The sequence below is a fragment of the Silurus meridionalis genome, chromosome 16 (genome assembly GCF_014805685.1).
Source record: "Silurus meridionalis isolate SWU-2019-XX chromosome 16, ASM1480568v1, whole genome shotgun sequence".
Classification (NCBI taxonomy): Eukaryota; Metazoa; Chordata; class Actinopteri; order Siluriformes; family Siluridae; genus Silurus; species Silurus meridionalis.
Window position 1 is genome coordinate 4,538,448 of NC_060899.1, and position 14,224 is coordinate 4,552,671.

At 40.7% G+C, this 14,224-nt stretch overlaps 1 protein-coding gene across 1 annotated transcript; it reads left to right on the forward strand.

Annotated features, from left to right (window-relative positions):
- Nucleotides 1-7,572: 7,572 nt before the first annotated feature.
- On the forward strand, nucleotides 7,573-14,224 carry fam110c (family with sequence similarity 110 member C). The gene is made up of 2 exons (XM_046868813.1): nucleotides 7,573-8,517; nucleotides 11,358-14,224. Exons 1-2 carry the CDS (start codon nucleotides 7,770-7,772, stop codon nucleotides 11,561-11,563), a joined length of 954 nt encoding a protein of 317 aa, XP_046724769.1. The 5' UTR covers nucleotides 7,573-7,769; the 3' UTR covers nucleotides 11,564-14,224.

Sequence of the window (14,224 nt, forward strand, 5' to 3'; positions counted from 1 at the left end):
AAAATCAGTGATGGGGCTGGGAAAACGAAAGTAAATAGAATTACCGTTGAAACCAATAAGGAAATAGTGGAAAGGTATGATGCGTGGTGCGCGTCTTACTCTCGCAATCAACCACTACCACATGGGTAAGTGTTAAATTATGTTTACGGTGTATTTTTTGCTAAAATAGGCTACAAATACTTTTTACGTGCAGAAATAAGCGATCGAATGAGGTCTCAGAACGGAATAAATCACTTTTACATTAATTCTTATGGGGAAAATTAGTTCGAACGTACGAGCAAATGGACCTACGAGCAATTTTCATGAACGAATTATGCTCGTACAACGGGGTTTTACTGTATACGATTTACACTTTTTTAAATCGATGCATCACATCGTTAACTTTTCTGCAAATCTATATTGTTCAACAGTAGCCCTATTTACGCAATACTTTTTATCATGTACAGGGCGATACGTATGTTTTATGTTTGGCTATAAACCGTGGCTTATACAATCAAGATGCATCTAGATGCAATAAGAATTGCCGATTATTTCACTGCCTACTGGCCCACCTCCAGACGTACAAATGAAACTAATAGAGAAGAGTGTCTCCAGATGATATTTTGAAAGGCCTAATTTACGATCCGTGCAACTCGTTTAGTTCGCTCCTTATTGCAAAACTAAGAAAAATTTTCCGAGATTGAATCACAGAAGCCCTCCAGCAAACCACATTTGTATTGTGTGAGCATGTGATCATGGTTTATCTCCGAGCTTTCCAAATACATTTCGATTTCTTTCGAACCTTGAAGTTATTATTTGGTATAATTGTATGCTGTCGTCCCCTCACATTCACACGTTCACTCGGGTTTGTTGACGGTGGTGTGGTGGGTCGTCTCTTATCCCAGAGATCCCTCATGTCTGTGTTACCTTCTGGTTCTCCCTTTTAGTTATGCTGCCATAGCGAGTCTTGCCGGAGTCCAAACTGCACAGTGACATTAACTTTCATACACCAATAGGGACACTTAATAATCCATATCCTTCTCTCTCTCTCTCTCTCTCTCTCTCTCTCTCTCTCTCTCGGTCGAGTTAAACATGCTCCTGAGGTTCCAGTGACCACTGTTCCTGCCCCTCTCCCCTCCGTGGATCTTCACACTTCTGTGCAGCTTGGGACGGTATCTCATCAACACCTTGGGTGGTTCCATGTAATTCCGGAGTAGAACGGGTGCTTTTGAGGACGGATTGGACTGTAGTTGGTGTCGGCGGTCTGCTGCACTGACTCGGGAGTGCAGTTTGCTTCTGATCGTCATCACTGTACCCCGCAACTTTGTATATCTGCTTCAAATGGACATTTGGTGCAACCCAGATGAGGATGGGTTCCCTCTTGAGTCTGGTTCCTCTCAAGGTTTCTTCCTTATGCCATCTCGGGGAGTTTTTCCTTGCCACAGTTGCTCATCAGGGACAAACTTACTTACAAAGAACATATTTACGTTTAATCACCACATTATCTGTGTAAAGCTGCTTTGAGACAATGTTCATTGTTAAAAGCGCTATACAAATAAAAATGAATTGAATTGAATTGAATTATTAATCTCTCAGTGGTGTAATCCTTTTTCGTGTATAAGTTTACCTTATATGACAGCTCCTCCTCAAAAATGTATAAATACATCACAATAAACTTTGAAGAGTCTTTGCTGCGAGAACGCTGACTTTCAGTAGCTCTTTCCACACCTCCCGAGTTCCCATTCGGAGACGGCGGCAGCAGCGACAGATCAGGCACCGATCTTGAATCTGACTGAACCCAAGAATTCTATCACCTTCGTCTGCCTGAGGAGTCATGCAGGAGGTTTTGAGTCTAATTCTTCTCAAAGCTTTTTTATGACGTTTTCTTAGCCGTTTTACATCAATCAATCAATCAATTCGGTTCCATGGGATTTTTACAAATCTTTTTGAAAACACTATACGAATAACAAAAATACACTCAGTGTTCCTGGCACATGCTCCGGATCCACCCTGACTCTAACCAGAACAAGGTTTTTCCTTAAGATAAACGAATGAATGTTGCATAGAGTCAATCCAAAATTAATATTTAAGGTTTTTGATCTGACCAATATGTGCCAATGAATAAATAGATGAAATATAAATCTTTATTTAATCTTCAGTAACCTCTTCGGACCAGGATGAAGGATACACTTGACAAAGTTACATTAGTGCAGTTAGGTAGTAGGCTTCTATGTTGTCATCAAGTTTTCATTTTTGTTTTAAATCCTGTCACATGTGTGTCACGTTGAAGAGGTGCCTACTGGATTTTAGTCACCAGAAATTGCACTTGTTAAGGACACTGCAATCGGTCCTGTCACATTACTCATACCTGTTGGGCACAATAACAATGTGGCTTTGAGCACGTATGTTCTCTTTTGTTAGACAGCAGTCAAAATGTACAAAAATAAAATGTCTTTGTCCAACAGCAGATATTAAAACCTATAAACTATGGATTATACAATCTAGCTGTATCTCGTGCCATAGGACTTGTAGCTAGCTTCTCTTCTCTCACCCTCAGCCAGATAGCCCAGATGCTCCTTCTTGAGAAATGGTGAGAAATTTGTAACGTTTTTTTATTCAGCATTAGATTTACCCCTTTGAGCATGACAATGAGCACAAAGCCAGCATCTTGAGTGGCCTGCTATAAAGCTCTGACTTCAACCCTCTAGAACACATTTGGAATTAATTGGAACACTGATTGTACCTCAGGCCTCTTTACCTCACCCATATTAGTACCTGACTTTACTAAAACCCTTGTGGCTGAATGATCCAAAATCTTGTGGAGAATCTTCTCAGAAGAGTGGAGGTTATTAAAAGATCTAATGAGAACTAAATTTGGAATGGGGTATTTAAAAAGCCACACACATTAGTAAATATAGTGTATGTTTAAGCAAATCTATGAGGTGGTATCAAAACGTTTTGAGACTAATGGTGCTAACTGATGCTATTCTGACCACGTGTGCGATTTTATCACGGACAGCAATTATGAACAAAGAGCAAACGTGAAATTCTTCATGAGCCGGGCAAATCTGCATGGCATAAATTGGACATACGACAATGATGCAATGAGTCATTCAAGGTGTTTCTAGTGGCACGTGCGCTAGCTTATCGGCGTGATTGCAGGAGGTGCTCGACACGCTTCGAAAAGAAGACTTCCAGGACCCATTCCAGAAGTGGCAGGAACTCTGGGAGCGCTGTATTGCTATGCAAGGGAACTATTTTAAAGGTGATATTGTGACATAGATAAATGAAATACTTTATTGAAAACTAAGCTCTGTATATATTTTACTAATGTGACAACAGACACTAAGTCTTCAGCAGGTGATTCCTAATAAAAGAAAGAGTCTAGTTTTTTCAGTCTATTTCCTAACACACCTGATCCAAAGCTGTCTAAGCAGTGTATCACAGATATGATTTGAGATTGGGCGAGTGACAGGTTTGACACTCTTCCTTATAATAATAACATTCCAATAATACAGACTCTGAAGGATGTTTTCATAGTTGAAATTTCAATTTATTCAGCAGCTTTCCTGGAACTGAGCCTCAGCGCTTTCACATTACATCGAACTGAATATTTCCCCTATCAGATCTAACGTTTCACCAGAAGAAAGACGCGTCGGCCTGGTTTAATCAGATCTGGAGCGCTCTGTGGTCAGATGGTCATTATTCACTTGTTGTTATCAGCTTTAAAACGCAGCTGGAAACTGATTTATTACACATTTTCAAATTCGATATAGTAACCATTAATTCATCATGCGTTTTTATCGTTTTCTTGTAATATTCATATTTCTCTTGTTTAGGAAAAAAACCCAACAACTTTCAAATAAAATACAAAATCGGGCCTTTATTATATTCAATATATTATATATTTTTTTATCTTATTGTTTAAATAATACAGTATTGTTTTTTAAATAATGACTTTTTAAAAATAAAATATAATAATAATAATAAAAATAATAATAATAACAACTTAATAGTAGTAGATGCAATGGTTGCATGCAAAAGTTTGGGCACCCCTTTGCCACCCTCCATTTTGTTGAGTATTTTATTAGTATTTGTATTGTTGTCTATTTTATAAATCAAATGCAAATATATTTAAATTAATTAAATTATATTTAATTACCAAAGAAAATAGAAAAAAAAGTTATTATGGCATGCTTGTCCAAACTTTTATGGTGGGGTGGGGCTAGATGTGAAGAAGAGCCAAGGAAACCTTGTTCAACAACCATGTACTCTGCTGAGCAGTTAGCAGAGGATCTGAAAAGGAATCTGTTTTGATGCCTACAGAGCAGAGCAAGTTTATTAATAAACATATCAAATATAATTTTTCACTGTCCAAACTTTAGCATATAAATATTTCTATTTATAGTGCATATTATTCCCATAGCATCCGTTATACATTATTCAATAATGGTCAGTAAGTACGTTATTCTGGTCAGGGTCCTGGGAATGCTGGGTGTAAGCTGGGAATGCACCCTGGATGGAACGCCAATCTGTGGCACCTTTCACACACCCATGCACAACAAGAGGCAATTAAAGGTAATGGCATGTTTTTGGAAGGTGAAGGAAACTTGAGAACCTGGAGGAAACACACAGACATAAGGGGGGGCATGCAAAACTAACCTGGGATATCATCTGGGATCTTGGAGCTGCACCCAGGAGCAGTGATACCTGCTGCCCCATCATGCCAGGTGTCTATCTGGTGTGCAAAATAAACTGCATGCACATTGCTGCATGTTTTCTGGTACGTATTCTCCACTGGATGTGCAAACAAGACGGCACTTCATTGTATCTTCATGTTATGTCTACTGTATCATTTTGCAACGTTTTTGAGCATCAATGGGGTTAGGGGCCCTGCTTAAGGGCCCAGGAGTGGCAGCTTGGTGTGGCTGCCATTTGAACATCGTAATGGGGTGCGATCCAATTCAACACAATGTGATTTGATGCAATAAATAAAAAATTATTTATATCTTTATATATCAGACAGACAGCAAATCAGTGCCTTCTGACTTCTAACGCATGACCTTTTCACAAAAAGGCCCTTTTAGTGCAAAAAGAAAAAATATGAAATAAAACCAGATGTTCTTTTCCTGTTCTGTCTACAGGAAGTTACAGCTCTACCTCTGCCATGTTAATCTGTATTCTATGTGACTCTTAGGACACGCCTCGGTCTCCGTAGTGTTGTGATACGTCATATTCACGTAGCAGCAGCGGCGCTGAGAGAACGCGCTCGAGAAACAGTTTAGCGAGGAGAAATCGATCTACATATCAAATATTGGTCACAAATTATCAGTCACTTTTTAAATAATAAAAGTCTCGATACTGTATCGAATGCACACTTTTCTAAATGCTAGACGCATCGTTAACTTTTATGCCGACGCACTGAGGCGAATCAGTAAATCTTACCATCCCTACTCTCCACTGATTAGGCTAAATGGGACAATGCCTAGGAGCCAGATGTCATATCGTGCTATGTTTGACCTACACAATCCATACATCCAGCTGTGACAGTAGAGTGAGCTTTTACATAATCCAGCACCCACTCAGGGACAGGTCACACGCCTGAGTCATCCTCTCTGATGAATATGATCAGGAAATCTTTGAATGAATGATGATCAAAGCCATGTTTGTGGGAGGGAATCACTTCAGGTGATAAAAGAGACGTGTTGGGGAAAGATACTTAGCTTCAAATGCTCCCGTGGTACTCAGAGCGAGCGCCAATTATCTTTTGCGTCATGAAAACAAATCACTTATACAAAGGGTTTAACCTCATTTTAGAATACACTCTCCTGTACTTGCAACATGCATGGACATGCACACACACACGTGCACACACACACACACACACACACACACACACACACACACACACACACACACACACACACACACACACACAATGTCTTCCTATCAGTGTGAGGCCCTTCTGTTGGCATAATCATTAATGCAGAATCATTAATCTTATCTTAATCGAACACAAACCTATAAAATTTAAATAAAAATTAAATCAAAATGATTTTGTCTTCTTTGATATCGTGTGCAGTTTTCCTCATGGGAACATACACACACGCACGCACGCACACACACACACACACACACACACACACACACACACACACACACACACACACACACACACAATCTGCACGAAGATACTGCCCTCTGCTGGCCTTTTCACTCAGTTTTTCTGTATCATACGATAGATGAGAGAGAGAGAGAGAGAGAGAGAGAGAGAGAGAGAGAGAGAGAGAGAGAGAAACAGATGAAGTGAGAGATGGGAAACAGACTGAGGGACAGGGACAAGCACACAAGAGAGAGAGAGAGAGAGAGAGACACAGATGAAGTGATAAATGGGGAACAAATATTGAGGGACAGGGACACGCACAGAGAGAGAGAGAGAGAGAGAGAGAGAGAGATGAAGTGATAAATGGGGAACAGATATTGAGGGACAGGGACACGCAGAGAGAGAGAGAGAGAGAGAGAGAGAGAGAGAGAGAGAGAGAGAGAGAAACAGATGAAGTGAGAGATGGGAAACAGACTGAGGGACAGGGACACAGAGAGAGAGAGAGAGAGAGAGAGAGAGAGAGAGAGAGAGAGACAGATGAAGTGATAAATGGGGAACAGATATTGAGGGACAGGGACACACAGAGAGAGAGAGAGAGAGAGAGAGAGAGAGAGAGAGACAGATGAAATGATAAATGGGGAACAGATATTGAGGGACAGGGACACGACAGAGAGAGAGAGAGAGAGAGAGAGAGAGAGAGAGAGAGAGAGAGAGAGAGAGAGAGATGAAGTGAGAGATGGGGAACAGATTGAGGGACAGGGACAAGCACAGAGAGAGAGAGAGAGAGAGAGAGAGAGAGAGAGAGAGAGAGAGACAATAAAGACAGAGAAAGACAAGAAGAAAGAGAAAACCAGTCCCCTGTCAGCTGGTCCTGAGTCTCAGCTAACACACCAAAGCTCGTCACACATGTAGATAACAGAGACAAGGACAATGAAGGACAAGGACAGGAAGAGACAGATAGAGATGGAAAATCAGCGACAAAGAAAAAGACTGAGGGAATAATGTGGCTCCCAGTTCCAGAGTGGGACAAGTTTGTGTCAGTGACTTCCTGTTTGTTTTGAATGAATGAGTTATGTGGGGATTAAAAGGGCAGGATGATGATGAGGATGAGGATGATGAGGATGATGATGATGATGATGAGTATTATGAGGAGGAATAAGTGTGTTATACGGGGAAAAGGAGGAAACTTAAGTCCTAAGAGGCCATGCATCATATGTTTTTCTTTCTCGTTTTTCCATGATCACTACTTACTTTTCTTGTGACCTTGACATAACTTTGTTTCCTCATGATTATTTAAGATAAAAAAAATAATAATAATTTAAAAAAACCTTAATACACACGTTTTTCTGTGTTTTTGCATGTTTTAGAGGCAGCATCATGCATAGAAAAAATAATGGAAATAAAAAAGTGGAAAGAAAGAAAAAATATTATAATGCATGGCCTCTTAGGACTTCCGCAGGAAACCCTAATGCGAGTGAGAAAAAAAAAGAAAAAAAAAAACCCAGGTAAAGGTGTGTGCCTGAAAGAGCGCGTGCTCGGTGCAGAGGTGTAACGTGTTGTAACAGGACCGACTCTCCTAGTGCAAATTCCACATAGCTGTTACTCTGTTACTGTCCGACAGCCATAACGTGTGTGTGTGTGTGTGTACTGTATATGTGAGGCTGAGTCAAAGGTGAGATCTGCAACCATGCTGGGAGCGTCGCGGATCCTGGAGAAGGGCCCCGAGTACTTGAGGAAGCAGATGGAGCTCGAGCGCGAGGGCAAGGGCCGCGCGAGCGCAGCGGAGAGGCTCGCGGCGACCAGGCTCCGGTATGTGAAGGGCCCCCAGGGGACGAGTTCAACGTCCAGCACGGAACCAGGTCCAGAGACGGGTTCCTCCACTCAGTGCGCCCGAGGGTCCACCGAGACCACAGAGCTGAGCGCGCCCGCTCCGGAGCATGAAGAAAACCCCGTTAAGCGGAACAGCTCCAAGAAACGACCTGACTCGGTTTTGCTGTACAGACAGAAGTGCGACCTGCAGAGAGGCGCCCCGGGGGCGAACTACCGGCGCAAGCGGACCTTACTGAAGTCACTGAGAGAGAGGAACAACGCTGGCGCTCCGGTCTCAGCGGGCCAGGGGGCGGCGAGTTCATCCGACTCGGAACACGCTCCCGGGCAGAAGGACGAGAAAGATGACGCGGATAAGGACAGCGGGCCGCTGCGGCGGCGCCCCGAGCGCGTGACCGTGCCAAGGCGGGCCGTCGAGGGCCAGGGGGCCGAGTCGGAACGCGCGAGGAAGGGGGTGTCGCGCTCGCACTCCGACGTCAGTTCGCGCTACTCGAGGAGCTTCGCGGACTTCGACGCGTTCTTTCAGTACTGCGGCCTCGAGAGCGACGTGGTGGAGGCGCTGGGCAGAGGAAACTTCTCCTCGCGCTCGGACGAGCGTGAGCTTTACAGTATGTTTTTTTTTTTTTGCGTCTGCATGCTGAAGCACAAGATGCTTTTTTTCTCATGTTAATCACTCAATCAATCAATCAATCAATCAATCAACTAATCAGTCAACCAAACAATTAATTAGTCAATCAATCAATCAATCAATCAATCAATCAGGGTTTAACTTACAATTGTCAAAACAGTTTTTTGGTAAAATTTTGTTCACAGTGCAATAAAAAATTTAAAATAGAGCGTGCACTCAACCCTGATTGGTTGATCGCTGCGTGTTTGACCAGTTAAGTTCTTATTCGCTCATAAATAAAATTAATTAAATGTAGTTGAGTAAAAAGTCAGATATTTGACTTTTGAAATGCAGTAAAGTTAAAGGAAAAGTCAACGGAGAACAGATCAGTGGTGGACAGTAAATGTAGTTACTGTACTTGAGTCGTTTTCTCGCTTATCTGTACTTTACTCAAGCATTTCCATTTGGGGAGTCTTTTACTTTTAACTTTACTGCATCTCAAAGTCAAATATCTGACTTTTTACTCAACTACATTTCATTCATTTTATTTATGAGCGGATAAAATCTTAACTGGTCAAACACGCAGCGATCAACCAATCAGGGTCGAGTGCGCGCTCTGTTTTAAACTTGTTTTGATTGCAGCTTGGCAGTGGCAGGTTTAGTCAGAGGCGACATGAGCATGACATATTCCCCTTAGAATATACTCTATAAGGGGAATCTTCAGTGCAGCTTTAAAGGATAATTAAAAAAAACATATATTACAAGGATATAGACGTTGTATCTCATGGCTACAATTAACCAAGAAGTTGTATATTTCTTGGTTCTGAGATTGATAAATGACGTATTTAATCGTGTAATAAATGCATTTAGGGTGAAATTTATACGTGAAATCGAACTCTCAGAAACGTATCCAAATCTGTGGACTGCTCTGAGAACATGTTTCACTCATCAAGCGAAGGTAGCTGAAGCAGATAGAGCTGAAACTAATTAATGGAGGAGATGTTGGGTCATGGCATAGTTCACCCAGGGCTTCATCCAAGCTAGAACCTCTCTCTCTCTCTCTCTCTACTTAAAACCAACATACACTTCAGCGGCAATTCAACAGCAAGTACAACATTTTGAGAGGAATAAATGATGGAAGAAACTCCTGACTCGAACTCGCCACAACATGCTTGGACTTATTCTCGCGATTTTTCTTTAAGTTGTTGGAAAGAAGGTTTTGGGTTGATGATAATTTATTAGATATCAATCAGTGTTTGACTCATTAATATCATTCTATTAATATGAAGAGGAAGACAGAAACAGAGAGAGAGAGACAGAAAGACAAGAAGAGATACAGAGAAAGAAAGGAACAGAGACAAAGGAAGAGCAATTAGGACAGGAACAGAAATCAAGACAGACTAAAAAAAAAGGAACAAAGAGAGATGGAGGCAAAAACAAAGACAGGTAGAAAGAGAGACAAAAGAGAGGTAGACAGGAATTGAGATATAGTTAGAGAAAAATAAAGACAGGAACAGAGAAATATATATAGGTTGATGGGAACAGAAATAGAGACATAGACAGACAGGGAGAGGGAGAGACAGGAACAGAGACATTCTAAGAGACCAAAAGGAGAGGAAAAGAAGCAAAGAGGGAATAAAGGAACAGCGAGAGAGATAGAGAGAGATAGAGAGAGAGAGAGAGAGAGAGATCAATAAGACAGGAACAGAAACAAGGACATAAGGAGACAGGAACAGAGAGAGATGTAGGCATTAACAGAGGGGGTGGAATTGAGGCATTGGTAGAGACAGGAACAGACAAATAGACATAGGCTAACGGGGACAGGAACAGAGACGTAGGCAAAGGGAGACAAAAGCAGAGAAAGAGACAAAGGGAGACAGAAACAGAGAGAGAGAGGGAGACAGTGACAGAAATGGACAGAGAAGTTGACAGGGACAGATGTAGACAGGGACAGAGATCAAGGGAGAGAGGCAGAAAAGAAGTTGGCATGGACAGATGGAGACAAAACAGAGAGAAAGGCTGACAGGGGCAGAGACATGGGCAGAGAGAATTGGAGACAGAAACAGAGATCAAGGGAGAGAGACAGAAGGAGAAGTTGGCATGGACATGGATGACTGAAACATAGACAGTCTCCAAAGCAAAACTGAACAAATAGACAGAGGGAGACAGGAATAGAGACAGGGGTAGACAGATACAAAGACAGAAGAACAGAGATAGAGAAGGACAAAGACAGAGAGATATTGAAAGAGATTGAGAGATACAGGGATATATACAGAGATAGAGCAGGAAAAGACATCGGGAAACAAAGAGAGACACAAGGACACAGAGAGAGACAAGGACAGAGATGGGGTAAAAAACACCAGACGAGGCACCGGGGCTGAGATATAGACAGAGTCAGGCATTAGAACACATAATGTGATCTCTCTGATAACTGATTTAGGGACATTTCGGCCAAAGAGACCTAAAGACAATGTGTTAGAATGTTTTTATGTCTCATGTATCTCAGAATGTCTCAGAGTTTGAGCAAAGCAGTTCTGAACTATATAAAGAACAATTTGACATCCTCTTGAAGAACCACCCCCAACCCTGTTCTTCTGTGTAATGTATGAACTTTATGGTTCTTGCTGGAAGCCTTTACGGTTTTTGTAGAATTCTACAGCATAACGTTTTCCTATTAGGGTTTCACATTTTTTTGGCAGCTAAGAAGTCCAATAAACCCTTAAGGACCCTGTGGAGAACCCTGAAAAATAACAGAGATGGACACTGGATTTCCCTTTTTTTTTCTTATAAATATGTAAAATATCAACATACAAGGTAAAAAAATGTCGTTGTGTCTCACAGCAAAGATCCGGAGTGTAAGCATGGCTGTGTCAGACAGTGAGATTTCACACACCAGCGGCGACATCGACGGGCTTCAAGAGGAAGAAGTTAAAGAGACCCGGCAGCAAGGTTCATCCGTCATCGAGCGCAACGCCCGAGTGATCAAATGGCTGTACAGCTGCAGAAATGCCAGCGAGTCTGGGAAAATGCTGCGAGATTTGAATTAGCCACGATGTCCTGAACACCTATGAACGCAAGCACCAAGACATGTCATCAAGCGTCTTCAGCTCCACCTTAAAAGTATTTCTCGATGTCCTGTTTATATAATGTCCTGTCCCACCTGAGAATTGTACTTCACCAGCATCAGTTCTGGTTCACACTCTGAAAATGCTAAAGCGTTGAGACGTTTTTATGCTAACAGCATGCACAAGAAACTTTTACTTGACAGATATCACAGCTTCCATCTGACTTTTGTCTCTTGCATTGAATGCGACTTTAACAACACAGCAGGCACAACATTGTCCATTAGCTTAGACCATGTCCACACTAATATGTTTTTGTTTGAAAAAGCATATTTTTCCCGCCGTTTTGAGACACGTTTTTGTTCACTGCTGCGATGTTTCAAAGAAAAGTAAATAAGCGCCAGGCTTTTAGGAAACTATTCAAAATGAAAGTGTGGACGGAGTGTTTTTAGACGAAAATGCCGTTTTCAAATATTTTTATTTCAAGTTTCGGATTAGCGTAGCCGTAGCTAGTTTTGAGTTAAATGTCTCACTCAGTCCACGCGACAACGCAAAAACCCTGACGCTAAACAAGAAATGCTGTGGACCGAAGGCCAGAACGTAGAGGAAAAAGATGTGTTTTCAAGTCAAAGCCAGAGGAAATGTTTCAGCTCCTCAAAATGGGTTTGCCTTTTCAACCACCGGTTCTTTCTTCTGTTTATAAAGTGATGTCAAATCATCATGGCCGCCCACACTGTAAAAAGTGTACAGATTTCATCCTTCATCTTTAAATTAACATTTTAAAAAAATACAATTTTCATTTCCTACTTTTACATTCTGGTTTTAGATCAGATCATGTACAGACAAAGTCGTTGGTTAAATCTATAAAACAGACCAAATTTATTTATATTTCGAGAAGGATCGTAAACATTACCTGTTAGCTATCGAGCTTGTTGCTATGCTACTTGCAGATTTTAACTGTTGTTATTGAACGACAAAAAAAAAAAAAAAAAAGTGTGGCTTAAGAGAAAAGTGCATTCAAAGCAGAAAAAAAATCAAAACATACTGCTGTGGGCCTCGATTTTTTTCATACATCGAACCTCCCAAGGTGGGAGACTTCGTTATAACAGCTCGTATGTCACTATTTACAAGACTGAATTTAATTATTTGTATTTGAAAACCCAAAAGACCGAAAACCCAATCTTTCACGTGTCTCCCAAGCCAAAAATCATGAGTCACATGACCAAACCCGATATAGAGATACCTCCGCTCACCTATTTTCTTGTCAATTTTTTTTAATAACCTTTTTGAAGTCATCTGTTATTTGAGCGATTTACCCTCAATGTCGCAACTATTGTTTTTTTTAGCTTTGTAAAAAAAATGTCAGTATCACATAAACAAAAAGTATTTTTATACCACATGAGGGTGTAGCAGTGAACAGGAATCATTCACTAGTATGTGTATATATATATATATATATATATATATATATATATATATATATATATATATACACATCAGAGTCTATGACTCAGACTTGTGGGTGTTATTTCCTGTTCAAGAATTCTAGGACTTCCTGTGTGGCAAAAGTCATCGACCATCTAAGCAAATAAGAAGAAGTAAAAAATCAATGTATTGATTTATTAAGTAGTTACACAGTAATTGATTCTGTCAAGCATTTAAGAAAATTAGGTCTTATTTATGGATAGAAAAAGGTTTGTACGTGAGAAACGAGTAACACACTCGGGGTTATGTTATGATAGGAATATAATAAGTGACAGGGTGGTGGAATGTGGTTCAACTCAAAGCAGAAGGTTATTTCCCTATGACAGTATGTCGCAGGGTGTTTTATTCGGCAACAATTACATTGTTTAACGCTCTAATGAATGAAACATCCTAATTGTTGATCTGTTTATAGCTACATCTAATGTCGTGGATGTTTTTTTTTTTGCACCAGTCCAGGCAAACTGTTCAGGATGCCATGAAAAAAAAAAAACACAGAATATTAACACTTTTTGAAACACTCCAAACTGGAAACAATGACCATGTGTCAGTCAAAAAATCTGAGATCCGAAGCTCTTGTCCAGTATCTGCATGACAAGCCACATGATAAATGGATAATTTTATGAATGAGCAATTGTACAGATGATCCTTTTAAAGTGTATATAGAGAGTGTATATCTGTATCTCTAAGGACGTAGGGACCGAAATTATCTTCTGCTTTGTCTTCATAAAAAAAAAAAAAAAAAATGTTTTTGCTGAAGCAGTCTCTACAAAACGTATTTTCATTTTTTTGTGCCAGACACTGAGCAAACACTCGTTTCTTTCTACCTATTAAGGAAATGACCTTTTACAAACCCACAGCTTTTGGCTCGCTGCCTTTTCTGTCTTCAAAATTCCCACCATCTTTAAACCTCTTCATGTCAGATTAATACATTAAGCTCTTAAAGACATTATAGACAAAGGTTTGTGGACACCTGACCATAAGACTGGTGTCTTTTTTTTTTTTTTGTACATCCCCTTCCACATTTAGCTTCTGTTAAGATCTATAGCAGGAGATATTTCACTGCAACCCATGAAAAGCACATCTTCATAGAGCTGGCTTTGTGCACAGGGGCATCGTCATGCTGGAACAGGTTTGGGTCTTGCAGGTGGTGTGAAGGGAAAA